The 27,640-nt window shown below is 33.8% G+C and overlaps 3 protein-coding genes across 7 annotated transcripts; all 3 read right to left on the reverse strand.

The window, feature by feature from the left end:
- Positions 1-36: 36 nt before the first annotated feature.
- Positions 37-7,321, reverse strand: LOC116339763 (retinoic acid receptor RXR-alpha-B-like). Its single transcript, XM_031765798.1, has 7 exons — positions 7,208-7,321; positions 2,732-2,888; positions 2,531-2,649; positions 760-1,452; positions 574-699; positions 260-417; positions 37-172 (listed from the first exon to the last, which is right to left on the reverse strand). The coding sequence occupies exons 2-7, from the start codon at positions 2,869-2,871 to the stop codon at positions 101-103; spliced, it is 1,308 nt and encodes a 435-aa protein (XP_031621658.1). The 5' UTR covers positions 2,872-2,888; positions 7,208-7,321; the 3' UTR covers positions 37-100.
- A 2,121-nt stretch (positions 7,322-9,442) lies between these two features.
- Positions 9,443-15,486, reverse strand: LOC116339641. 3 transcript variants are annotated; one of them, XM_031765649.1, is made up of 9 exons: positions 15,437-15,486; positions 11,561-14,595; positions 11,312-11,464; positions 11,012-11,230; positions 10,777-10,943; positions 10,283-10,712; positions 9,967-10,206; positions 9,784-9,900; positions 9,443-9,699 (listed from the first exon to the last, which is right to left on the reverse strand). In XM_031765649.1, exons 2-9 carry the CDS (start codon positions 14,459-14,461, stop codon positions 9,571-9,573), a joined length of 4,356 nt encoding a protein of 1,451 aa, XP_031621509.1. In that variant the 5' UTR covers positions 14,462-14,595; positions 15,437-15,486; the 3' UTR covers positions 9,443-9,570. The 3 variants fall into 3 exon arrangements, with proteins under 3 accessions (XP_031621509.1, XP_031621508.1, XP_031621507.1); XM_031765648.1 differs by having other exon boundaries at positions 15,404-15,449; XM_031765647.1 differs by lacking the exon at positions 15,437-15,486 and adding an exon at positions 14,986-15,200.
- A 290-nt stretch (positions 15,487-15,776) lies between these two features.
- LOC116339792 lies at positions 15,777-24,287 on the reverse strand. 3 transcript variants are annotated; one of them, XM_031765840.1, is made up of 6 exons: positions 24,030-24,281; positions 22,347-22,940; positions 21,106-21,129; positions 20,002-20,150; positions 18,327-18,407; positions 15,778-18,178 (listed from the first exon to the last, which is right to left on the reverse strand). In XM_031765840.1, the coding sequence occupies exons 2-6, from the start codon at positions 22,417-22,419 to the stop codon at positions 18,041-18,043; spliced, it is 465 nt and encodes a 154-aa protein (XP_031621700.1). In that variant the 5' UTR covers positions 22,420-22,940; positions 24,030-24,281; the 3' UTR covers positions 15,778-18,040. The 3 variants fall into 3 exon arrangements, with proteins under 3 accessions (XP_031621702.1, XP_031621700.1, XP_031621701.1); XM_031765841.1 differs by having other exon boundaries at positions 24,027-24,281; XM_031765842.1 differs by lacking the exon at positions 21,106-21,129 and having other exon boundaries at positions 15,777-18,178; positions 24,030-24,287.
- Between the last annotated feature and the right edge of the window lie 3,353 nt (positions 24,288-27,640).

A 27,640-nucleotide genomic window follows, 5' to 3' on the forward strand; every position in this document is an offset into this window, starting at 1 on the left:
CGTGTCGATTATAAAATAATAATATTCAGTATTCACTTGAAAAATTACTTATTAATTTTGGTTGTGTGGTATGAAAATGACTTGCGTGTGTAAAAAAAATCTAATTTCGTATTAATTCACATAGAAGCTTTTCGATTGCAACTTCGCCGACCGTTTTCTTGAACAACAATTCCTGTGAAAATATTGAAAAGAAATTAAAAAAGGAATTATTACTTATTTAATATTTAGTCATCGATTGATGTGGCAATGTTAGAATTACCTGAATAACCTTTCGATCGGCTGCTGAACGGATATATGGTAGCGTCAATAAAATATGACCCATACGCGTAGCACCACCACCACATGATTCCGATAATAATTTCAACGATTCGTCTTGTAGTATGGCGATTTCGTATGTGGATGTTAGTCCAACACAATCTAATCGGAAATATCACAAATCGATTTTAACAGAATATATATACATTTTCCACATGTTGAAATGAACAATTGTTTGGTGGGCGAGACTGACGTATGAAGACGACATCATAGGCTCCGCCCATTATGTTATATCTTTATGCGAATACATAAACTTACCCGGTCGAAATAAAATTAGCGTTTTTAGGCACGCTATTTCGGTGTGATTCAGTCGCAAGAGCAAAATTTGATGAATCGCTTTGTATAATTTATGAATTACCATTTCGTTTGACGGAATCATCAGATCTAAGCGAAATCATTAAAAATCAATTTAAATGTAATAAACAAAAATGGTTTTTTGCTTACTTTGAATTGGTAATCCGTATTGTGCCGACATTATAACAAATAATTCAGCCCAACTCTCTTCAAGCAATAAATTTTGATCATTTACATTGAGTTGAGCAAATGATGGGATGGTTTTTGCCCATCGCACAGCTAAAAACAGTAGCTTTGCGGCCGATTCAAAGATGACTTCTTGTGTGATTGGTACTGATGATGTTGTTGCCGGCAAAATCTCCTCTGAGCTACTAACTTCATCCTCTTTTCCAGTTATGTCTTTGGTCGATTTCAACAGTAACGGTACAGTAAATGGACTTGGCCTTCGTGGACTCAGTTCCGATTCATTCTTTGACGATACGTATCGATTCAAGTACGGATTTGCGTCCAAAACCGATTTTGTTTGCAATGTTGTATTTGCTGAAATAAGCGGCGGCGGCGGTGGTGGTGGCAACGACGTTGACAGTAAACCACCATTCGAAGTGGCAAAATGTAATGAGTCAAAAGCACTTAAATGTGGATAATGTCGCGGTAATTGTGAGTCCAATGTTGAAAATGCTGATGACATGTGAAGCGGCATCGGTAGTATCAAACCATTGTGGTATTGATGGTGTGGAAATGGCATGTGTTGTATCGGTGAAAATGCACGATGCACCGCTCCCAGTCCACCGGCCAAATGCGAATTTGGTACACAAGATCGTGGGGCACGTTCATGCTGAACGGCTGATTTGTTTATTTAAAAATAGACACGAGTAAATATTTCATTATTTTATTATTATTATCTTACGATTTTTGGATCTTGAAAAAAAAACAATAACAACCAATTTTTTTCGCACCCTCCTAAACTGTATTTTCATTGCGAAATGTTTACATTGTAAATACAAATCGAACAATTAAACAATTATTTAGCCATCATTTCCATAGATAATATTACAACAATGACGCCATCGATGGGGATTGAGTTTGCGTTTGTCATGTGTAAATAATTCGCACCGCAATTTGAAATTAAAGAGAGCACACCATTTGGAAACCGAACACAAAATTCGAAGAGCAGCTATTAAAATGCTATGTTTCCACTTGTCGAATTGAATGAAGACGATGAAGAAAGTCCTTCTGAACATGAAGCGTCAATTGGTTGAACATACTTTTGCTCTTAACGATTGATTGTGTGTCACCACAAAGTGTTCGTCGTGTTGTCTCTTGCAACAACAACAAAAAACTACCCAAAAATTGTAACAAAAGATGAAGTGGCACCAAATATCTAAGTCGTATAACGCCGAAATTTGTCGAAGTGGCACACGTGAACCTCTACATCTGAGTAAATAAAACGATTCAAAAGTGCACAATCATTGTTGAACGGTTTTCCTGTTCTCTCTCCCTCCCTCTAGCCCTTATGGCTCTTTTCGGTTGTTATTCAACTCAATGTGGAAGTGATAATTGGAGTAGGGTGACATAGTCAATATTGACAAAATACAATCAATTAGGGACGATGACGGCAGATTGAAAAGCTATGGCTTAATGTTCCCTCTTTTGGCAGTGGTTTTGGTGTATTATGTGTATCAATAACCACAATCCATTTGCCATTTTACATGCTTCAACATTTCAAGCGGTTTTTAATGGCAACAAAATATTGAACTTTTGATTTCGGAAATGTTGCATGAACATGACACAAAACTCTTTGTTACACAACACGAAAAATGTGTTAAGATAACATTTTCATCATTCGTTTCGACGATTCAAGATGTTCCATCCAAGAAACATCTTTCGAACATGTAAGACATAAATTTGTACTCGTTCTTACCTTCAGGTCGCATGTTTGCTGCAATACACTTTGCAAAACGACACGCTTGGCATTGATTCCGGCGCGATACATCGACTATGCATTTTCCACCTTCCTTGCACGTGTATTCCAAATTTCTACTGAAATTGAATCAAATACAAAACGATACCATTGAAATTTTGATCACACACATTGAACAGATGATGATGATGATGATGTTACCGGCGAATACTTCGTTTGAAGAAGCCACGACAGCCGTCGCATGAAGGTACACCATAATGCTTCCCGCTCGCTCGGTCTCCACATACTTTGCAATGACTGTTGATACCATGTAGCGGACCTCTTATTTTTTGTTCAGACATTTTTATTCGCCGTTTGTCTAAAATTTTGGAGAATTTGAAAGATATTCGAATAACAATTTTTCTGAATTTTTTTCCATATTATAATGCACTAGTATAGAAAAAAAGCAGTGCTAAAAAAAATTCGAACAGGCTGTGAGTGATGACAGTAATATAAATAGACTGAATTATAAAAAAAAGCAGCTGCTAATTTTTTATCTCGAAGTTGCTGAATCATTTAGTACAACAATATGGTGTTGATTTTGTACGTATGCAAATTTTTTTTCATCTATCAATACGTCAATTTGTTCAATTTTCATTTGCATGAAATTTATTCATATGTTTGAGTGTCATATGAAAAGAATTAAAAATTAAAAAAAAATAATTTTTGAATCGATGTTAAAGCACATGTTGGGCGTTTTAGAAAGATAAATTGAAAACAGTGGTTTAGGTTATATTTCATATAATTTTACCGGCGCTGATTTTTGGACGATGATTATTTTTCTTTTTGGTATTTCATTCCGGACTTCAAAGTTCAAATAACAAACTTTCAACGACCATTCACCATTTTAATTGCATACTATACTAATTTGTGAAACGTTTATCATCAATATTGGATGGAACTATCTTTTTCGAATAAAATAACTGATTGGAATGGTTCGCAATTAGGCAATCAATAGGTATAATTGCTTTTAATTGCATTAAAAACCGTTTCTAAAAAAATTTGATATTTGTTGCGTTCGATTCAGTTTTAGAATGTAAACAATCCCTATGAAGTAATCTGTTCTAAATTCAGTGGTTTAAAAAGTAAATTATTAAAATTGGTAGTTTGGGTTTTGATAAACATTGTGTACAAATATTGTCAATGTGTAATTTATTTTTAAATGGGAATTCAAGGTAATGAAAGTTGGATTGAGCAAATTTTGTGGTCGTATTTTGAATATTTCATTTATCCGTAAATGGTGTACGTGAAGGAAGAAGCTTCTTGTCACATTAAATTGCAACGAATAAGTTTGAATAGATTATGAACGTTGAATAAAATATGCATTTGAAATGTTCCATTCGGTGCCATTTGATAAACGGAACATGTACACAAACTAATTTTAAGTCATTGCGACTAATAACGTTGATATTTTAGTTTTGAAGATTATAGTCTTAACTTCGAACAATGAACCTGTCTTCAATCACAATACACACATTATGCTTGATAAAGACTCTTTATTGAAGAGAGAGTTTCGTTCATTTGAAAATCGAGCAGAAATACTGACTTCAATATGTATAAACGAAATTGACGAGGAATTTATATGTGCAACATATTATGTTATTTACATCAACAAATTATGGTGCGTGTACAATGTACAATGGTGAGACACAAAACACATGTCATATGTCAAATGGTCATTTGTCTACGGTTCTTTTTTTTCACTGCATGAAATTATTACTTTTCTGTCGAAAATATTTACATTTACATGGTGGTTTTGCTTGGACACAATGAATAGAGGGTTATTAATAATTGATTGCGACGGTATACGGGGTTTTTAAAGCCAATAAGGTACAGCCGATACAGGTCAATCATTAATGCAAGGCACGCGAACATGAAGTTAATATTTATCACAAATCGAACCGAAAGATTGCGGTCTTTATGGGCAAACTGCTATTCAGATCGTTTCAATACCTCAAATGTCATTTTCAATACATAATTCAACGAATGATATAATATCGTGATTGACATAACAATTAAAATCGTCGCTTATCATTTGCTTCTTTCCATATTACCAGTTATTTTTCTATTCGCTCTTTTAAATACACGCCTTACGTTTATTTCAATGTTTCTTATTATATATAGAAAATATTGATTTAGATAGTAAGGATTTGGTTTTTAGTGGCAGAAATCCCCTTTTTTGAATTGACACTGATTTAAAATACGTCGACAGTGTCGAAAAGATAATATTAAACGGTGATGCCTTAAAATAGGCCTGTGTCCACTGAATTGGAAGTAATTTTGATATACAGTTTGAAATTTAAAATTTTCAAAATTCAATATTGATTGGCAATCAATCATCGAACATCGAAGAAATATGTGCACTATGCAAATGTTGGACTTCCGATGGAAGTCTGGGTTATGTTATTAGAAATGAGCACTCTTTTAGCTCAACCAAATGCTTCCGAGCAAAGTATTTCATCAATTCCCTATAATAAACCACTGTAAAATAAGCATAAACTCTCCCCCAACATTCACTTTTTTTTCTACATTGAAAACAATAAGTTTTACAAAAAAGGGTCCTTTATTTCTAAACTTGACGCGACAAAAGCCAAAAGAAAAAAATTCAAATCAGCCCACTTGAAGCACAGCCGTAATAAATTATAGTATGCACAAATTATAAATTAATTTGATTCCAATAGGATAAATAGAGAAAGTCGGCAGAAAAGTCAAAAAGACATTGCTGATATAATCGCAGACAGGAAAAAATACACACAAAATTATAGAGAAAAAAAAACAGTAGCTATAAACATGGGGTGAAATTGGAGAGAACGGTAAATGTTATGATAAACGGTAACGTGTGTTACAAAACGGAAGTGCCATATAAATCGCATGATTTGAACTACAATTATCATCAATATCGATATAATTATAGGCATAACAATTTCTCTCCTTATAAAGTGCATATGCATAGGTGAATGTGCACGTGCAACGAGTTATCTCCTTTCGGATTTGACTTGTAGCATAACCGAATGGTCAAGTGGAAGCTCTTATTTGATTTGTTGGCTAAAATTATGTTAATTTGAAAGAACACATATTTTTCAGAAGATAATATTTATAATTCCTATTATTTTTGAAAAAAAAGGTACAAAAGCTTTTTTGCTTTTTGAGTTACTCTATTCTAGTAAGATGAACTTAATCTCATGAAAATGTGTGATTATTCTTCGTTCTGTATCTTCTATTTTCAACGGTGTGATAACTACTACAAAAAACTTATGAAGTTCAACATGACTTGATGGAAGATATTCTAATCATATTTATCTCAACAAAATAAATTAATAAAATCACCAAATGATTATAAAACTATCTACTTCTGATTCTTTTTACTCTGATAGTTTTTTTTGCAAATGCATAATTTTTGTTGATTTTCAATTTAAAAACTTAAATTATGGATGCAGATTCTGCAATGTTCCTGCAGTAAAACTAAAATTTGAAAATAATGTTTGGGTCTGTACCATTATATATGATATTATGCAGTTATTAAAAATATCAAATTATGGTATTTTCAAAAAAAAAAAAAAAAATCCGACAATCAAAATTCATATATTTCACATGCGTATTATCAGCGTGTAAATTTTTAAATTCGTAGTTTAATTTCGAATTTTCAAACGATGAAAAATGTGTTCGATACCCTTGTGGAAAAAAATTGACTGACTAACTGGTTAGCAACGAGTACAATCGACTGAAATTGAATTTTGTTGAATTGAAGTCGTCTACCTAGTCGTCTGATATAATTATGTTTCAAGCGAAGAACGAAATGATCAAAGTGTTGTTTTTGTGTATGAAAATGTGCGACGGTTCATTCAGACGTTGTTCAAATAAACATAAGTTGAGATTGAAGAAACTTCACTTGGAACTTAATTATATCACTTCTTTTGGCTCTTTCAATATGCAAAATCGATTAAATGATGAAAAACAAATAAAAATTATCGCAACTATAAGCGTGAGATACGGATTTTTTTCATTTTCAAAACACACCGGTAAACTTCCTTTAGAGCAAAATATCACTATAAATCACATCAATTTCAAATCAAATTATATTTAAAATCTTTCATTGAATATTTAAGAATAAAATAAAAACATGAAACAAAATTTATCATTTGAAAAAAATAGTTTTTTTTTTACGAAAAATCATTTCACACTGAACTTGCAAAATCAAAGTGTAAAATGACGATTTGCACTGACGTGTAAAATGTCGAATTCACATCATTTTTGTTGTAGTGTGGGTAATTCGACGTTTCACACTGTGTGTGAAACGGTAGTGTAAATGGGCGAAATACACAACAAACATGTGTGTTTACACTGTTCAATTTCTCTGACTGGTGAGTAATTTTCCACAAGGGTTTTTTAGCAATATTGAGACAAAATGAACATGTATTAATCTTTTGTGTGCAAATGTTATGTTTATTTTTGAAGCATTTCTTTCGAGATTCTGTGCAAAAAAAAGAAAAAAATATCTTTAAAAGTTCCTGTAAAATATTTTTCCACAAAAATATTTAAAATTTTCAGCAAAAAATCACTGATCTAACTTATTTCACAAAAATTAAAAACACCCATTTATTTAAAAAATAAATAAATACTCTAATCGATTTCACTCACTTGATTTTTTAAGTAGATGATTTTTTGTTTCAATAAAATCGCGATAAAATGCAATCACCGTTCAAATAAAATTGAACAATATTCGCCGACTGATAAATTGTAACTAAATAAAATTGTTGCAAAGCAGTTAGAGCGTAACCACGATTGAACTCGTCGAGCGCTAGATCACAACCTTTGTTCGATGTTTGGTGTACATATGTATGATGGAGGCATAATTTGATTCGACAATGGCAAATAGACATGAATTATAACCGATACACAAATCATTCAAACATTGTGGAAAGTGTGATGAAACGAAAAGTGCTCGTAGGCAAAAGTCAAAGGGCGTGGCCAAAACGATACATACACGTAGTGTATGGTGCACCCCTACTCATGTTTCAAATGAAATCAAGCGATGTTATTGGCTGACAGTCGTGCTCTTTAATGTTTTGTTTTTCAGATTATCGATTAGCACTGCACACTGTGGACACTTTATGATGGAATAATTCATGTTCGACTGCGCCTGAATAAATATTTTATTCGCAATTAAATTTTGGCTAACCTCATGAAAAATAGAAAAAAAACACATTGTTTTGTTTTTGGAATGATTCCTTTATTATAATATTATATATTTTCTCTATGTCCTATATAAATCCAAACAATAATAATGGAATGAGTATATTTTTGAGTTTTATGTCAAGCGCATTTTACCGAACGAATTCGTTCGACTTATCAGGCTTTCGTTTATTTATTCTTTGACCTCTTGGAATTTTGATTTTTTTTTTATTTCATATTATCGATTAATTTGATTATAATATTCTCACGGAAACAGTATAGTATATTGTAAATCTATTCCGACGGAACAGTTTTATAAATGAATATTTCCTCGTAAATGTATTCAATTTTGTTTATTTATTTGTCTTTGGTAATGGATGGGCACGTATATAGTATTTTAGATCTAGTTTGGAGATATTTGAAAATTGAAGTAAATCAAACAAATGCGTAATCGAAATGAAGCAAATCGTTTTATGAATGATGATGACACTTATATGATCAATTCAAAACATTAAATAGTGGTAAACTATGTTATGAATGATGGTAACGTCTTGTGATTTCTAAAACGAAAATATCAAATGGGATTTGCGCAATGGTCCAAGATGTAATGTTAACTTATTCGATTTTGCCATTATAAAAACGTAGACATATATGGTTCTGTTTTTGCATATTTATAGAAATTAGAAATTCAAGCTCGGCAATGGAACATTTGATATGAATATTGTTGTGTTAAAAACACGAGATCTTTTGTTTAGAAATATATATCGCCTTTTCATTGTTCTATATGTTTTAAATGTCCTCCTTAGCTCTAAATTTGGGGCCAACCAAAGCCTAAATCTTTACAATCACGCCGCAAAAAATGATTTTGAAGGCAACCAAAAGAAACCATAAGAAAATCATAGATCTATTGCCTAAAACGATAAAAAATAAAATTCACATTTCCGTTGCAACGGACTAAGTGGAAAGTATACGCTTATTACATAGAATGTGGCACCAACTATATGTGAATTTTATTTTTGATCATTTTAGGCAGTAATCTTATCGCTTCTTTGCAAATTGTTTTAGAAAATTAAATAATAGCACAGTGACAAATTATATACACAACTTTGTTGATATTTGGGATTCCTATGAACTCAAAAATATATACTTTATAGAACGATGGAACTGATTGAGCATACTAAATTCTTGTTATATTGTATTTGTTAGTATGATCGAGCTCAATCGTTCATTGAGATTCTAAAATATAACTAAAATTAAATTAAACATTTTATATCACAATGAATATAGGTAACAGCAACGTAGTTTTTTTTAAAAAGCGTGCTAAATTAAAGATTAAATTTGCAACTAAACTGAACTGTTCTTTGGAGTATCGTAAATTATTCTAAGTTTATAGATTGCTCAATGTGTGATGCAAGAATCTTCTTTGTTTCTTCAAACTATTTGTTTTAAACATTTTTAGTTGAGTTGAATAGATTGGAAAATGGTATAACACATGGTATTATTGAATATATTTGATTACAATACATAAGTGTGTATGTATAATTTTAACTTTTCCAAATGGTTATGTTTTGTTTGTTCGCACTTACGCATACATAACATACAAATATTCTACCCGATTTGAACTTGCGCTGCCGTTTGCGTTCGATGACACCATTTGGGCGTTCGTCGCATTTAAATACAAAATCAAAATTATTTGTTTTTTTTTTCTGCTGATTACAAGTGCATAGGCCAAAAGTCGACCAATGCTTCTTATTTATCTATGCATACAAAAATCAGTTCAGTCGTTTCGAGTTGGAGGCTATCGGACGTGCTGTCGATTCAATGTGGTTTTATTGGGGAAAACCGAGGGCAGCCGATAGTAATGGTTCCCACGCTCTATTTAAACTCTTAAATAAACTGCCACCATGAGCCGTTATGTAGTCATTTTCCGGTAGTGTTGATATTGGGAATGAACCATTCTGGAAACAACAACATTTACAATTTTAATTCGTTCAATCGTAAAAGAACCGTAAAAATATGAAGCTAATTATGAGTAGACTTACATTTTTGGTTTGCCACATTGACTCCAAAATCGATAGGAATCGTCTCATATCCGAATTTGTGGCAAAGAATATGACCATATCGTCGGATGAATCTCGCACTTCTTGACATGAAAATTCCTGCATAAGGAATAAAAGAATTCAATTTGACATTTTTGCCAGTGGACATTTTCATTTCAAACTCACCAATATGCACCACCATTGATCGCTTCTATTCGGCATCCGTACACTAACCATTTCCTTAAGTGAAGCACATGTTTTTATCTCAACACCCGAATTCTTGCCATAAATACTGCTAATACTTGAAAAGCTCTTCTCTTCACACGGTTGCAGTAGCGACTGTGGTTGCCAATGCATCGGCGAACTTCGACTCGACGTTGTAAATCTTGACTCACATCGTGATGGTGTGCTCAAATTTGAACTTACCTAGAAAATTATCGAATTGGACGAGAAAAAAAATCAGATTTAGAAATGTTATTGGGAACTGTGATGGTCTTATTACATCATTAAATGTTGCATCTGACACCGTTGATATGCTCATTTTTCGATCTGGCGTTGAAGATCCTTTGTGCGGTCTTGTTATAGCCGGCGGCACTGTGCCCTTTGAATTCAATCGCCGTAATGGCGATGAAAAATCTTCGCGCAGCGTTATCAAGTGATTTGAGGTTATAATCAATGTACAACCAAGTGTTTTATGCCGTTCATGATTTTCATACAATCCGCTAGCTGATTGAACAACTGAGATCAACCAGTCGGAGGCAACATATTCATCTGGTGCGGCCAACTGCAGAATTCCTGTATTCAACATAATTTCAAAGCAATGAGGTCGTGCCGAACAAACGGCTCGTCGTGCACCTTTACATTCACTCAGAGCAATCACCATTGATGGAAGTTTCTTATTCGAATCAGCAAACATATACAATACACCAGCTCTGCAGAGAAAGATATCGTTTAGTAGATTTTACAAACAGTTGTAAAAAATGTAATTTCACTCACTTTAATAAGAAATAGCCAGCCAGCCAGGGTTGATTCTGTATGTCGCCTGCAAGCGATAAACTACGGTGCATTAAGGGTCCTTTTATGTTCGGTCCAAGCGGCTCATCTTCATGGCTCAACACATTCGCTGGCACACTCACAACTGCATAATAGATCCAAGCGTCGTTCTATTCACAGCAATGTTAAGAAGAAAAGAATTATTATCAATGGAAGTAAATTGTTTTAAACTATGTACCTTTGATGCTGAGCAGTGTTCACTGACAAACTTCTGCAGCGGAGCCAAATGATCGAATGTAAGTTGTCCAATAGCCGGCAAAGCAGCACCAGAACGTCGAGCACAAATTTCTAAACTTGAGACGAGGCCGTCTGCCGGATAAGGACCTCCAGCAAGCAAAACTTGCTGCATGTCACGGGCACTATTACTCAATAGAACTGTATTTCCATGTGGACCAATCTATTTTTTTGAAAAAAAAAAAATAAAAATCATGAGTTAACAATTTATTTTTCTTTCTTCACCGAGCTGTGTAATACGAACCAATATGACATCCAGTTCAGTGTAGGGCAATACAAACTTATTGCACAGACGATTACGCACCAAATCCGTCACATACAACGTCCGATCAGTTAAGAATACGAGCACTGGTGTCATATAACCGTGTAAATTGTATCCAGTGTACAATTTAAAGACCTGAAACAATTGATACGGTTTTATAAAGCTGTTGAATTATTGGCTTTAAGAAGAAAGCGTTAAACAAAAGATTAGAAAAAATGTCCATCCACATACTTTGATTAGTTTCTCCCTTTCATCTCTCAAAATGTGCAATTGATTAATGTCGAAAAATTCGGTAGAAACTTCGCCAACTCCGACGCCATATTCCTCTTCGGTTTTTGGTCCAACATCTGTAGGTGAAGTTGCCTCAACTGCTTCACAAACTGCGTCCATAGCATCAGCATCAACATCAGTAGTAGAGGTGGTTGCAGCGGCTGCAGCAGCAGCAGCAGCGGCTGCGGCTTCCATTTCTTGTGCGATTTCCGCATTAAAATCGGCCATGATGCTCTTTTGTATGACCTTAATTGGTTTCTTTGGTTTCACATACAAAGTATTAAAGATCTTTTGTCGATCCTTGTACTTATTTGACATAATAATATTCTTTTTCACGGCAATATCGTTGATTTTCTTTTGTGTGACATTACGTAAAAATCGATTGATTAGCGACGATTTGGTGGATGGAGGTCGTAAAAATTGATTTGAATTTCGCTGTTGTGCGGATTTCAATTGTGCGGCAACCAATTCAGCTTCGTTCACTGCCGTCGAATAGTCCACGATTTCAATATCATTTTCACTTTGTTCGGTGTCAGTTGTGGTGGTCACAGTGAGCAAATCATCAAATTCTTCCGACAACAAGACCATTGGATTTTGATTTGTTGTTTTTTGGCCACAAAATAGATCAGGGGATAGATTTGCGCGATCAAAATTCGAATTGGATGATTTCCGTCGTAATGGTGATGCCAAGTGGCGGGTTTTTGTTTTCGATGGTGGACTTGCATCCGATGTTGATGGTACCGGTTCATAAAACGTTGGTAAATTGAAACGTTGGTCATTCGAATACTCTGGATTTGATGTGGTGTTTGTTGATGTGGTCATTGTGCTGCTTGTCATCACAGAGTTTTTATCGCTTGAATTCGAAATGATGCTGGACGTCATGCTTCCATCGCCGCCGTCAAATGGATTTTTGGCAGCCGGATTACTTTTGTAATAATCATACGATGAATTCCATGATCTGACCATTTGTTCTTCTTGTAATTTTTTCAATTGAGCCTGCAATTGTTCTTGCTGTAATTGTCGTTCAACGAACAAACAATGAGTTGATGCCGATTTTGGTGAATTATTTATTGAACTGGTTTTTGTGCTGCTGCCACTGCTACGGAACGATGAGAAAATGCTGCCAATTTTTTGTTTCATCGATGCGGTGGAAAATGTTAAAATCGATTTGCTTTGTTTTTGTGGTGTCACACAATTCGAACTAGAGTTTGGAATTTCCGGTATATCTTGTACGTTATTTTCAAAAACTCCCGTATGCTCAAACACCGTACTTTCACAGTTGACGATAAATTTATTGCGAAATGCTGTTGGTCGACATGGTGAAGCTTCTTCGGCTTCCATGTTAATGGTATCATCGGCAATTGTGACATGCATCATATCGTCTTCGGTTGGTATTGGAAAGAGCGATAATTCTGGTTTTCGTTTCGACGCTGAACCGGGTGGTGTTTCGGCTTGCGGCTCTGGATCGGGTGTAAATGTTAACTGGATTTTCGTTTGTTCGATCAATGTTTTTATCGGTGAATCGGGTACACATTCGTATACATTGTGCAAATCTTCAGAGCCTTCTGGCACCCCACGTTCAGGAATCGTTGAAAAGATATTTTTAATCGAACCAATTAAATTATTCACATCGGGCAATTGATGAACGTTAATTTTGTGCAATTGATGAACGTTAAACTTTTTAACTTTTGCGCTGACATCATGCTCCAGTATAACCGATGTATCACGTACCGTTTTCTTTAAGCAACTGCTTTTCGGTTTTAATTCTTTGCACCATACCGATTTCGGTTGGTTGGGTTCGACATCATATTCGTCCATTGTTTCAATGCACGGTTCCGAGAAATAGCAATTATCCATCATATTTGGTGATCCATTATTGTTAATTTTATTGCTTTCATTTTGACCGATGCAATCACATGAATTCGATTTTGTTTTCGAATAATCGGTACGTTTGCAATCATTCCCATTTGCATTGTCGTTTGACTCAAGGCTGGAATTTGAATCCGAGCATTTGCAATGGTAAAATGCACGCTCTTCATTTGATGCAGCTTTTTTCATTGGTGGTTGATTGTGTTTCTGAAATGGTGGCGAAACATTTGTTTCTCTTGGCACATACTCAAAAACACCCGAATTATCAAATTGCACCATTCCGTCATCATTGTGATCAAAAACTTCGACTTGCCCATAGTCCAATACATCTGAGCATGCATTACGATAGCATTGATGGTTAACATCACTGCCATAATCTTCACATTGACCTTGTGAACACCATGAATTTCGCAAAAAGCGATATGGTGCCTTTTTCATGGTTCCCTTGTACGTAACAAAACCACGTTCGATGTGAATATTATCGGTTTTGGTATTTTTCAAAATATCCTCGTGAAATGAGACGCGTTTTTTAACACTGCCACCGCCGCTGCTCGTTGAACTGGTTCGTGGTTTGCGCACCTTTCGTCGAAAAACAATTGCATCCGTATCGAATGTTGAGCATACGCTTATTTTCATTTCATCGGAAATGTCATTTTTGTCATCGCGATGCAAAAAATTCATACCAATATTCGAATTATCAATATCACTTTTTGTCAACGCAATTTCGTCAATATCCATGCAATTTCGTGCATTTCGATTGATCAATTCCGATTCACTTTCCATTACAATATGCGGTAAAATCGATGCACTTGCACTGACCTCTTCAACATCACTCAAGCCCTGTTTATATCCATTGGGTGTCACACCATCGTAATCCATTCCGAAATTCGACATAAATGACTCATTCATATCACTTGACATTGAATCCATTAACTGAACACCACTGTCACTTGGCGTTGAATCGTCGAGCGCACTAGCTATGCTACTGGTCATCGCTGTCGAATGTTTTTCATGTTTCGTTTGCAAAAAATTTGCTTGTATTGACGTGGCGTCGTCTATAAATTTTCCTCCGCTTATTTCATCCTTTGGATATTGAACGGCCGTATTTACTAGTGTAATAACTTCTCCTAAAGAAAACGAAACGAATTTAAATTAGAAAAACCGAAAATATGCTTGCAAAAAAGTAGAGAATGTGTCGTCGCTCTTAAAATGACATTAAAGTACATTAATCTGCAATCAATGGATTTTATACATGCAATGGCTTTTTGTTGTGTCTGCTATGCATTCCATTGCACACGAGCGTACTAGTCAATTGCGTTCGGAATTTGGGAAAATCGATAAATGACACTGACGAACATTTTCAATTGGCCAACTGCATTTAAAAAATTATGAAAACATTGAAAATGTTCAAGAAATTGATTATAAATAAATAAATAAAAAGTAAATAAATAAATAAAAAGTAGATTTTCAAGAATTTTCCATATTGATAACAAGAGTGCTCAATTTTATTCACATACCACTTTCATTCATGATTCACTTGCACTCTGTTGGTTCGTTAATTCATAAAAACGATTGAAACTACACAATATTCCGCATAAGTTTGTTTCGCACTATGACTTAAACGAAATTTCGTAAAGAGAATCTTGTAAAATTTTAAAATTTCATAATTTTTCTTCGTCTACGTCACCATCATTTTCTGCGTGTTAAAATAAAATTGGCCTTTTTCACACAATGCCCAAGAACTGAGTGAAAATTCGCACTACGCAAACTCGATATTTTGAAGGAAGCGTATCCGTATTGACCGTCGGATTGACGATAGTCAGATGTTTTTGTCATTTTTTAAAGGCAACTGTCTACACCAGTACATCAAATTAACATTTGTATTGAGACTTACTATTGAAGAAATTAATTTTTACCAGCAAATATGTGACTCACCAATTGAAATGAATTAAATAAAACCGTACTCACATTTCAAAATTTGTTTGTATTCGTTGTTGTTATGATTATCTATTCGCACGGAAGAAACGTCATGAAATGTCAGTGAGAGAGAATGAGAGCAAGCGGTGGTTTTTAGTACTTAAGCGCCATCTAGACTTGAATAGATAAATTCCGACGAAATCGTTAAAACCAAATAAAATATTTCCTCTTTACTAAAAAGTCTTGTGGTTTTTTTTTTTTTTGAAGAAAACGTAAAATTGTTGATGATTTAAATTCAATTTAAATTTATTTGGTTCGAATTGTAATGAGCTGACTTAATGACTATAATTGGTAGAAGAAGGCAAATGAAACTCATTTATTCAATTAAAAAAATTAAACCTGCATAAGATCTCGTTTTTGCAAATAATTAACACTTAGGTTTACTTAATAGATAACCAAATTAAGAAAATTTACTTATTATTTGGCATTTTTAACTATTCAAAAAAAAAACCAATTTAAAAAAAATGATTCAAACAAACTGATTCATTGTTATTGTCTTAAAAAATATACTGCACTTAAAGAAAACCACGATTTTCTTCGTATCCAAATGAATCGACAAGCAAAAAAAAATGAAATATATATCCAAAAGAATTTTGATCTGTTTTGTTTTGCAACCATAAAATATGACAAGTTGCCAATAATGACTAAGAAATCGATTTTTAATACTGTACACATATGACTTTCAATATCTTGTCATTATATCGATTGATCTTCTTAATATCTTTGAATTATGTATGCGTAAACGCTTTAGCATTACGCTAAGAATTCAAAAGTATTGGAGAGTAGAGGGCATTTACAACTGAAAACGCATTAAAGTATTAAATTGCAAACTTTTCTATCCCTTTCAATTTGTCTGTATGCAAAAAAAATTGTGCATTTCCATTTTGAGTCAATTAACTTTCATCGCTTTTCAGTGCTTTTGAAAAAAGGACGTTATGTCATTGCATAGTAATGTCATTATTTTTTGTAGTGGATCAATAGTAATTTGCTTTCGAAGTAGGATAATTAGATTGAATAAGAAATTGTCTCATGTGTGTTTTCTTTAAATTCATTATTTTGTCTATTGGCTAAAATAGCTGCTCATTCTAATTTATGATATGTTGATGAAAAAGAATCGATTTGAAGAGATGCGCTAAGTAAATGCATTCTATTTTGTTTGGAAAAAGTGGAACGTTTTCTATTTTATTTAGCTGAACGAGTGTGTATGTGTGGAAAGAGCTATTTTTAAAATTTTTGTTCCGTCGTCAAAATTGTTTGTTCTTGTGTGGGTCAATTTGTAATTATCAGAAGAATCGATTCAAATTGAAGATAAAATGCTGTTTGTACAACCAAATTAGTTGAAACCAGCTGACGATTATCATTTGTCTACCTAAGAATTCTTATCTATCTATGCATATGTATACATTCGATCAATGAAAATTACTTATCGAAAAACGGTATTATTTTCTCTCTCTCTCACCAATCTTATACATTATATGTCATCGCCGTTTTTCTTTTTCTTTACCACCGAATACGGTGGGCGCTGGTATCGAAGATTTTTTGTTGAAGATTCAACGAATACGACATCTATTAAAATACATAAAGATTTTTGTTACTAAAGAACACACTGACTCTGATTTTGTGTGTCCGTTTGTATTGCAAATTCTGCACTCAGTCGTCAACCGTACCTGCTTGTGCAAAATTTACAACACACACGCATACACAGAATCGATGTCAGTACTAATACGTTTGCAATACAGCTATATAGTTCGCTAGAGCTGTGTCAAGACAGCAGTAGTAACGAAAATCTTTATTGTCTTTAATAGGTGGCGTATTGTTGAATTTTCAACAAATATTTCCATACAAAAAGTGCTTCACCAGCGCCCACCGCTCTAATACATTATCAAATATCATATCAAATTTTAATTTTGATTTTCAAATTTTTAAAATTCTTCATTTTTTTCTCGTTCAAACGAAAATTCAACTTATCGATAGAAAGAAAGTGTGAAAAAGGAATCGTATTCATACAAATTGTTGCATAAAATGCTCTCGCCAAATTTCATTTAATTATAATAAAGATAAGAGATAGATGGTCTCTTATTTTGACAACTTTATGAATTAAAACCAGTTTTAGTTATTATCAAAAATAGTTGATTTCATACTTGTCTACACTTTGCCCTAGTTCTTGGCCCAATAAACTGCTTTCGATCAGAGTAATTGGATGTTCGGTGTTTAACGCAGAAAAGCTGATAAACTATGCGAAAAAAAACCGAACGCTATATTCATTTCGGTTGATTTTTGTTTGAAATGTTCTCTCTCATTGCCACTAATGTGTATTTTTTTTCCTTGTTAAAAACTTTTAGAATGCATTCTATGTTTTGTTATGTTGAAAATATCGCAGCGAGAACATTCTAAAATGTCAAATAGAATCTACAGATGCATTGTTATATAATTTTCACTTTGAATTTTGTATCTTTTCCTCCTCCCCCCAAAAATCAATGCATTTCGCTTACAATTTAATTGAAACTTGTGTCTTTTCTTTTTGTTGCTGTTGTCATGTTGTGTTCAGTCAAATTCAGCATCAGACATACGGTATCCGAAAAACCATGTTCCTGGCTATGACGATCGTCGACACATAAATTGATTCAATATAAAAACGCTTGAAATGCTTAAAATTAATGTTAAAGCTTTGGCTAAAATTTGATTTGCGTCAGCAATACCCGCAAGAATTTCATCTCTCTTTTTTAGTCGCCACTGCAATGGAGAATGGAAAATGGATAAGAAAAAGGAGATAGAAAAAGAAGAAACAAAATTTGTTCGCAATAGTATACCGACACGGAAAATGTATTCATGTTTATTTTCATTCACAAAATATAAAATGCAAAAACCGGCACGAGCTTACCTGATACATATTATCTTCACCGGGCGGATCGAGGCATTCAAACTCGCAACAACGTTCACCGACACGAAAATTCTTACAAAACTACAACGAAAGGAGAACAAAAAAAACAACAACAACAGCATGTTTAAAACAATGTAAATTAATTCCGTTTTTATATTCACTAAAAGCAAACGTAAAAAATAGCTTAAATAGTGCACATTAAATTCGTGTATATTGAAATTGATTGAAATTGTGATTTAACAATCAATCCTGTTTGAATCCGAGTCACAAAATATCCGTTTCTATACCGCAAATATAACAATGTTCTTGTCTCTGGTAGTTTCGGTCATTTTTGATTGAAATGACCTTAAACAAACCTCGTTGAGTGGAATCAATTCGAATGAGTTTTTTTTCATTTGCACCGACACCATCATTATACCATTTAATGCGCATTTTACATAATGCTTTGGTGTACATATCATGCATAATATGTAGTAGTCACGTTTGATAGACGACTGTAATAAATCTATCGAGCGAGTCTTGCTCTTCTATCCACATTCTATTTTAAGGCATTGAAAAATACGGCCCATATGGTGTGCGTTTTGTACAACAAAGTGGATTTAAACGGAATGTAAATGATAAACATTAATTCAAAGAGTAGATATGTTTACATGGAAATAGTATGCTAGCACTTTGATGAGAAAGGAAATGTGAAGCAACTTGGAGAATTTTGGTCGATTGATGACGCAAAAAAGCATACCGATAGCCTATGGTCATTCTCGCCAGACAATCGGACGATACATACGTGTCGCAATTGCGTGTATATTAAAATGAAAAACAAGTGATAACAAACGGTAAAAATAATGTGTTAAATGCGGGGGGAACATACAAAACGAGCGGCGCTTCTATTGTTTCAATAACATAAATTTCAATTGAATTTGATTATGTTCTACGCGTTATAATTTTGGAACAATGACCGTAGCATTTCAAGCTCACTCGAAAGCTGGGTCGATGTTGAATCTATTAACACCAATATGACAAGCGCAAAAAAAAAACATTTCAATGCACTGCAGATGATAGACCGGTGTGCTGCGACTCACTACCATAGTATTTCATCACTCGCTCTCCCTTTCTCTCTTTCACTTTTTTTTTGGAATAGCAACGATATTTCGGAGTTTTAAGCTGAACTATTTTACAAATTGCGATTCATGATAAAACATTTTTAAGTCGAAAGCTAGTTTTAATTGCTTCTACCATTTATGTTTATTCGAAGTCATCATTTTGACATCATAATTTGCACAAAATTCACTGCTTCACTCATTTGCACTTTTCTATGCTAACCTGATGGAATGAGCCCGGATTTCGTTTCGTTCATTTATTTATTATCAAATTCATCAGCATTCGTCGAAACGATGTCAAGTGCAACTTAAATTCTCATTCGAATTTCCACCGTGTATTCGATTATTTTTTCCTCCGATTATAATGTGCATGTGAATTTGTCGTTGTGACTCGTTGTCTCGGAAACTCAAATCATTGTTGATTCGTTGATAATGTAATCGCACTTCAGAATCAATTTACAAATTGTTTTATGTTCAGATCATTTTTTCCCTTTCTTCTTTCCATTTTCTTTGGTTTAAACACCCTTCCTACCCTCCCACCCTCTACAAACACTTCTGATTTAATACTCAGTACTCACATAAGGGGGGTCGCAATATATCGCCTTGCACCATAGGGGTTCGCTATGGTAGCAAACACATAAACTACAAACTCCCGGTCCCGGCACATACAGTAAACCATGTTGGACAGAGTTTCCCTGAAAATCTGTGCATTCTTCTTCCGCACCATCTAACCGAATAAAAAATTTCGAAAACGAAATATTTTAATAACGTGGATTAATTAAGAAAAATAATATTAATGTGGCTGAAATTGAAACGAAAACAAACGAACAAAAATGAATGTCTCGAGATCGTCATGCATAAAGAAAGCGTCTCAGCAAATAAACATTGCGGAAAAACGATTTCACTGAAAGAGAGGATAAAAAAACAACTATGCTAATGTAAAAGATCTGCAAGCCGTGAACTTGAAATTTTGAGTCCTTGAGAGCGCGATATTTTTTATTCTTCTTCTTCTTTTTTTGCCTTTTTTCTGCCAAATGCCATAGTTATTTATTTGCCGAATTGTTTTGCTCTGAAGGACGTGATATCGCATGTAATAAACGCAAGCAGAACGAACTTCAACCAAAATAACAGAAACAAATGACGAAATGAAATAATGGATTTTGCCAATTTTCTTGTTGCCTTTTTTTTGAGTGTGTATGTGCCTTTGTGAGTTACGATGCTGCCAGAAGGGAATAAAAATGGGTATCAAATAACAAAATAAAATGTTTTGCTTGATGATTATATAATCTTAGTTTAATGGCATCGAAATGATAATTTTGTTTGCGGTTCGAGTGGAATGAAGTAGTAAATCCAATCTGGAGTGTATGAATAACTTGACTGCTTTTTTTTGTTGATTGCCGTACTTAAACTAGTATTTCATAAGAGATCAGATGCTGTGTGTGTGTGTGCGCAAATTTGTCGTCTTAGATGGATTGACATAATCTAAATGAGGTTTTGTCATTTTTGAGCATGCACAAAAAATTTTAACAGAAAAAAAAACATGTTTTTGTGTCACGTTCATATAATTTTGGTAAGAGAACATCGAAAGAAAATGAGACTGAAAGATTGACAATAAAAAAAACGTATAATTTTACAAGTTGATGGGGTTTTGAATGGAAATGTGGGGCTACACTAGAGCCTACCTTTGGTACGCCATTCAGCCGCGTCTGGAATTAAACGAGAACAAGAGAAATGAAGAGAGAGAGAAAAAAAATATAGAAAAAACGTTTCGAAAAGAAAAAGAAAAACAACAACAATAAGAGTTTGTCATCTTGTGTAAAAGTAAAACTATGACATATCGAAAGATGGAAAATATACAGAATACTGAATAGAATATGAAAATCTGCACACTGACTTTCATTTCTTTTGAATTCTATTGAAAATTAAATTTCGTTTGCTTTCATAGTTGCTTTACCCGAACAATGTTAAGCATTTTTAGTTAGTCGACATTTTTGCGGTTGCGATGATATGAGATTTTCCAAGAAGAAAAAACCGAAAATGTCTCACATCATCTCAGTTGAGGCTTTGCTAGTTTCAAACGCAACACGAACAGAATCATGCATTGCTTGGCAATTTAATCAAATATCAGACCCCTATCCTCAGCCTCCGTTCCAGAATAATAGACTTTTGAATTCAAAACGATGCATGTGAGTACATTGTAGAGTCGTATAATAGCAACTATTCGTAGCATTCGACATTGCAACGTATTTGGCATAACATATAGGCAAGTTTTAAGTTGAACATCATTTTTGTGTTGCGAACGATGCGATGCAAAGCATTGCATAGAATATATTCATTGGATACCATCGACTACCGCATTGATGACATTCCAAATTTTTGATGCACATTTTTGCTGGAAACGTTTCGATTTTATACAGCATACCGTATAATATAATAATATATAGTATAATGCCAAAATGATGCTAAACAAAGTGGGCAAACTCAGCAAAAGTCAATCAGTACGGTGAACCAAAGTGACGTTCACAATTGCGGTTGATTAATTATTCACATCAGAGCCAATTCGATTTTCTAGTTGTTTTGCATCAAAAGCAAGCAAAATCACTAACAATAATATACATTTAACAGTGGCTTTGTTTCTTTGCAAAACAAAAGTAAAACAAACACAATCGAAATCGAAATATGGAAAATTTGAAAGAAAGAAATCGCATCTTCACGAAACACCAACAACCAACATCTACGGCGAAGCACTTTAAAATATGCGCTTGTTTTATTATTTGATGAAAAGTAAATACATATTGTGAAACTGTTGAATATTCTGAGAACAGTTGCAACTGCGTTGGTATTATTATTATTATTATTTTGAGTAATAAAGCTGTAAGAAGAACGAAAATGAAATGTGAAAAAATATGATGTTATTTCTCACCAACAATTCCCAGCAGAAAAGTCAACAGTAGCGGAATCACAAACTTGATCCTTTTGTGCAAGTATTTCTTCATGATGTTTTGGTCGTCGTTTGTCCTTTGTTGATTTTGGTCACTTTTGTAAATGCACTTTTCAGGCTTGCCTCTGGTATTTTCGTTCTGTCAACCCCGCTCTCTCTCTCTCTCTCTCTCTCTCTCTCTCTCGCGCGCGCGCTCGCTGTCTGTTTATCTTCGTGGATGGCGCGTACTTTTCAAAAATTCATCAAGTGAAGAGCGTACGCGTGTTCACAATGTATTCACTGGAGAAATCTTTAATAAAACCATCAATTTTTGTTGTGCCACTTTAATGCTATTCTCGTGTTTGAGCTTTTATTTGAATTGAAAATGTTACATCAATTACGGCATCGGGCGAAAAGTTTTCTCATTTGGTTTTTCAACGATATTTTTAACATTTGCTTGATATTTTTGATCATTATAAAGTTCGTCATATTCTATCACTTTTTGCAAAAGAATTCGTTCTCAATCCATCGCTCAATGCTGTTCATTTTTCTCTTTGAATTTCCCACATTATTTGACTGTTGTGTCGTATCACAAAGCTGGAAGAGAAGGAAAAGAAAACATCAAAATTATTTTCCATCCAACACATTTTTTTTCTTTTCAATTGTCGATTGTTCTTGTCATATTCTTTTTGTGCTAACATAAAATGGAAATATTTTTTCCGTAATCGATAGCAATCAAATGTGCATTCGCATTGAAAATATGTTGGTTTTTTCTTTCTCATTCGGTTTTCCATAAATATAAAATAAGAATTGAAAGAGCTATAAATCGATAAAATAGCAACAATTTGAACGATCTGGCTATTGTATTTCACGTGAATGTGAATTGAAGCGAAAATTTCTGAAAAAAGAAAAACCGAACACGGTTGTGTGCACTATTATCTAGACTATTATGTAATCTAAAATTTAATTGGCACAGTGAAAAAACTCATTCGTTTTTCATTCGTTCATTTTCAAAAATGGAAAAAATGAGACAATGCACTTAAACTTTGAAATATAAAACGAAAGGCGGACAAAGCGAATGCGATGCGGTATTGATTCACAGAGAGAGACGACAGAACAATGGCACGTCAGTAGCCAGTCAAAACATCAAAGCATCAAAAGAAATCCAGGTGAACGGCAACGACAACACAGCGTCTGACACTTTAATGTAGGAAATAAATAAACTATGGACTTTGTTCACAATCAAAACGCAACGAAAAACACACGTTGTTTTTTAGTCATATTGTAAAAATGAAAATCTTTTTTGACGTGGAAAATGCGCCTGGGGTGTTAGATGCGATATAGTTTACTGCATCTATATGTACATTAAAACCGTGGACGAGTTTTCATTTCCGAAAAGAAATGAGTTGCCGCATACAAGTATTCGAAACAGTATTTGTATTGGTCCAGCAAAAGTAAAGTGAAAAATGAAGAAAAAAAGAAATAACATCAACAACAAAACTTTTCACAGTATTTTTCTCATCATTTAGGTTTCCTTTGGCGTTTATTTAATAGTTTTTTGGTTTGTTTTCTCACTCATTCACTGAAAAACTCATTCGTGCATCTCTCACCGTTTACGAATGAAAAGAAAAAAATAATGGTAAATTCTCTTGAATTGATTTTCGTATTTTTAAGAACACGTACAACCTTTTGTATTTGGTACTTTTATGATTTGTTTAGATGCGTTGAACGTAGAATTCAATGCTTTTTTCCAGTTTGTATGCAATTAATTTTGTACGGTGCAAGCTTGTGACGCAGATAAATGAAACAGAACTAAAATACCGTGTATGTATATATTAAATATTCGAATGGGTTTATTTTAAAATATTCGACGGAATTACTGCAATGAAGGTGCTATACGGTCTACGTGAATTCTGCAACTGAACAAGCATGACGACTGAAAATACTGCATTGGTAATTTGAATCGCTCGGTTCTCTCGCTACCGACGTACACACTATATAGTGTGTTTTTTTCTCTGCTTATTTCTATACGCTGTGTATTTTATCCACACTGTAGCGGACACACATTTCTCCCTTCGTTGGCACGATTGCATAAGAAGCTACCGCTAGCAACGTATTCTAAACTTTCGGAATGAATTAAGGGGAAATCGTAAACAAACCATTATTGTGTCGTCGTCGTTCCTTCTCGCTTACTCGTTCGAATTTGCTCCGTTGAAAAGCACGTATCGCCTAGCTTAAAAATGTGACAATTGAAATATATTGGAAAAAAAAATGTTGAAATGAGGGGCATTTTCCATATACACACAGAACATGACCATTAATGTAGAGTATACTATACCGTAGACAACGTAAACATATAATATTTTCAATATCAGTTGATTTAAAATAAACGAATGAATGTTTAAGAGCTCATTTTACGCTCATGACTATCAATCGGTGCTGGTTTTTTTCTTCTTCTTCTTTCGTCTAGCACGAAATGTGCTTGATACACTTTGGCACTTTGTTTCGAATGATGCTTGCAACAAAGTTTCGCCTCTCGTTCACTCTCCCATCGGGACAGAGAGACAGAGACTCCCGCAAGACATTTTATATTGAGTATGTAAGTATGTTTCCTTCAAGTTTCTGGAACAGATGTGTGCAATGTTGAAACGTTAAAAACAGCATGCATATCAGCATTGATTCTTTTGACAGACTTCAAGTTGATTACATTTTCCGATCGACTTTCATGCGAATATACCTCAATCAAGTATTTTCAAAAAGACTTCCAACTTTTTTTTTCGTACATGTACGATGAATTTCTACGAAACGAACGTTCCATTTTGCCTTTTCGATTTGAAAAACACTTTTTTTAAATCAACTAGAAGGAAATATCGAATTCTATCATGTATTGTGTACTGTGACCCGAGTGCAGAAAAAAAAACGTAAATTAATGTTCGACTTATTCAAATAACACAGAACGCAAAACAGGTACCAAATTAGTAAATTTAACTGAAAAAATAAGTATTATACCAAAACCAATGAGTCATCTAATTTCTCATGCGGGTAAGAAAAATCTCTTCGTTTTGTGTAAACAAATTGAACTTTCATGAATTCTGTTCGTTTCACTGGCACTGATTAAGTTTATTTAACAGAATCTTTCCTTCTACAAATTGTGAAATGTAGAATGCTACAAAGAGATCGATATAGAAAGTCATATCTATGCAATATAATATGATTTATGACAGTGGCAAGGATTCCTTCTGTAACATTACTATATATGTCATCAACTGAATTCTGCACAGAAATGTTTGTCAATCAATACTCCTAAACCGTTGACTTTTTGAATTGTCTGTTTTTTTTTTTCACATATAAAGTGACCAGAATCCGAAGCAAATGGCGCGTTCAATTCAATAGATATTCGATTATGAAAAAGAAACCCTCGAAAATCTACTCAATGTGTTGTCTTGACGATCGAAGCAAATTTGCAAATACAATTCAATAGCAGTAAAATGATGTTGTCAAGCATTTTAAAAGGAAGTCTTCCAATTGATGGTATTTGAAATGTCGTTATGTTGTCTGGAGTGTTATGCACCACAACTGGTAATTTCACAGCAGCAAATATACATTTAGATGATTTAAGTGGCGCTTTTCACAAAACTGTTTTCCGTAAACTGTTATGATGTTCATACTTCAGGCTTCAGACATCAGGCAATAATTAAATACATATTTCATGGCTGTAAATATCAAGTATCGCTCACGTATACGATAATACACTTCACACTTCATGATATATGTTCGCCATGTGATTCGCATATTTTAAACTGTTTTTCAATGAATGGAAAATGGGCTGAGTGTTAAGTAGTTGCACTATACATTTCTGGTGCGATAAATGTGCGCCAATACCAAAATGAATTGTTTCACTTGAAACTAGAAATGGATTTTTGGTGTTGGAAATAATGAAAAAAGCCAAAATGTTAAGTGACCTAAGTAAATTAACCATCTATATCGCTTTTGTTTACATACATTGTGTATTGTTGTGGTAATCATTCCTTTACATTGAAAGTGATTACTGATTCCATATGTATCTATTATGGACTTCGAAAAGCAAGTGGATGCATTGTTAACCGTTCTATTTATTATTCTTTTGTGGTTGGCCTGCAAACAACCAGTAACAAAGTGTTTTTCTTTGAGTGCTGCACATTTTCAAAGGTTGAATAGAATCCTTTATCGCTGCAATCGTGACGTGTGCGCAATATCGATATTGTTGTACTCCTTCAGAATGCCTGCGCATCAAATTCGAAAAAGGGAAATGCATTCGGGTGCATTTAATATGCACGAATACCTGTTTTTTTTTGCTGAATTTCCCCATCTGTCCTAGTCAGTGACAGCGAAGAATAGCATAGAAACGAATATGTGTATTGACGAATGACTTGCTACAAATTCGTAGTTTATTCGCATTTTGTGCTAGAAGAAGCTTTAGTTTTGAAAAAACAAACACAAACATCAAAGATAAACTGAAAAATCTAACCCCAATGACAACAGAAGTTTAATGGAACACTTTACAGTTGAACGCTCCCTCTGCATGCCTCCAAGCCAAATCTGACTAATCTGATTGCGTAAGATTTTCTAATGGAATTTTCTTAAATGACAATTATCAAAAGTAATTGAAATCGAAACAGGATGCTTTATCTCATCAATTTCGTATTGATAAATGACAGTGATCACATAACAAGGAACACGTTGAGAAGTACTTAATGTCTATTGAGATAATCAACACTATTTTGAATTTCCGTTGACATGAATTTTGTTTGAAGTGCAAAATATCCTTTTCTCATTGAAACATTTACACAAAAGGCGGTATACGAAACAAAAGATGCTATTCTATGGAGAGAAAAGAAAGTGCAAGTGCATAATATAGTAATTTATGTGACATTCTTTTCGCATACTTTTATCATGTCCGATTTAAAATTAGGGCAATGAATATTTATCATGATGGAAAGGCGAAAGAAGTGATGAATTAATGAGTTTGCATCAAGAATTAAAACAATCTCTCATTTAAGCAATTTGCTAAAGTGACACTTATTTAAGATGTTTATTGTGATTTCGCTTTAATACTATTCATCTTAAGATAGAGATTGTCTGCATTGTAGCCATTTTGTATTTATTCATATTTTTCTTTCGATTTAAACTCTAGTGATTTCGTCATTTTTCGAGAAAATGGTTGAAAATTCTGTATAACAAGCTTTGAATTTCCATCTTACAGAGAGTCTTTTTATTCATGCCCTCATTAAAATCGTTCAATTGAGAGTGCATTGTCA

Source organism: Contarinia nasturtii, unplaced genomic scaffold (genome assembly GCF_009176525.2).
Source record: "Contarinia nasturtii isolate CC-2019 unplaced genomic scaffold, AAFC_CNas_1.1 Cnas_scaffold_533, whole genome shotgun sequence".
Lineage (NCBI taxonomy): Eukaryota > Metazoa > Arthropoda > Insecta > Diptera > Cecidomyiidae > Contarinia > Contarinia nasturtii.

Excerpts from the sequence above, each read along its gene's own strand:
- LOC116339641 (XM_031765647.1), bottom strand. Across the intron at positions 11,231-11,311 it reads CTGAACTGGATGTCATATTG|ATTGGTCCACATGGAAATAC; the intron begins GTTCGTATTACA and ends TCAAAAAAATAG. Across the intron at positions 10,207-10,282 it reads CAGATGCAACATTTAATGAT|GTAAGTTCAAATTTGAGCAC; the intron begins GTAATAAGACCA and ends ATAATTTTCTAG.
- LOC116339792 (XM_031765840.1), bottom strand. The coding sequence starts at position 22,419 with ATGAAGAAATACTTGCACAAAAGGATCAAGTTTGTGATTCCGCTACTG. Across the intron at positions 21,130-22,346 it reads TTTTCTGCTGGGAATTGTTG|ACGCGGCTGAATGGCGTACC; the intron begins GTGAGAAATAAC and ends GTTTAATTCCAG. Across the intron at positions 18,408-20,001 it reads TATATTGCGACCCCCCTTAT|TTTTGTAAGAATTTTCGTGT; the intron begins GTGAGTACTGAG and ends CTTTCGTTGTAG.
- LOC116339763 (XM_031765798.1), bottom strand. The coding sequence starts at position 2,871 with ATGTCTGAACAAAAAATAAGAGGTCCGCTACATGGTATCAACAGTCAT. Across the intron at positions 418-573 it reads GCTAATTTTATTTCGACCGG|ATTGTGTTGGACTAACATCC; the intron begins GTAAGTTTATGT and ends ATTTCCGATTAG. Across the intron at positions 173-259 it reads CCGATCGAAAGGTTATTCAG|GAATTGTTGTTCAAGAAAAC; the intron begins GTAATTCTAACA and ends ATATTTTCACAG.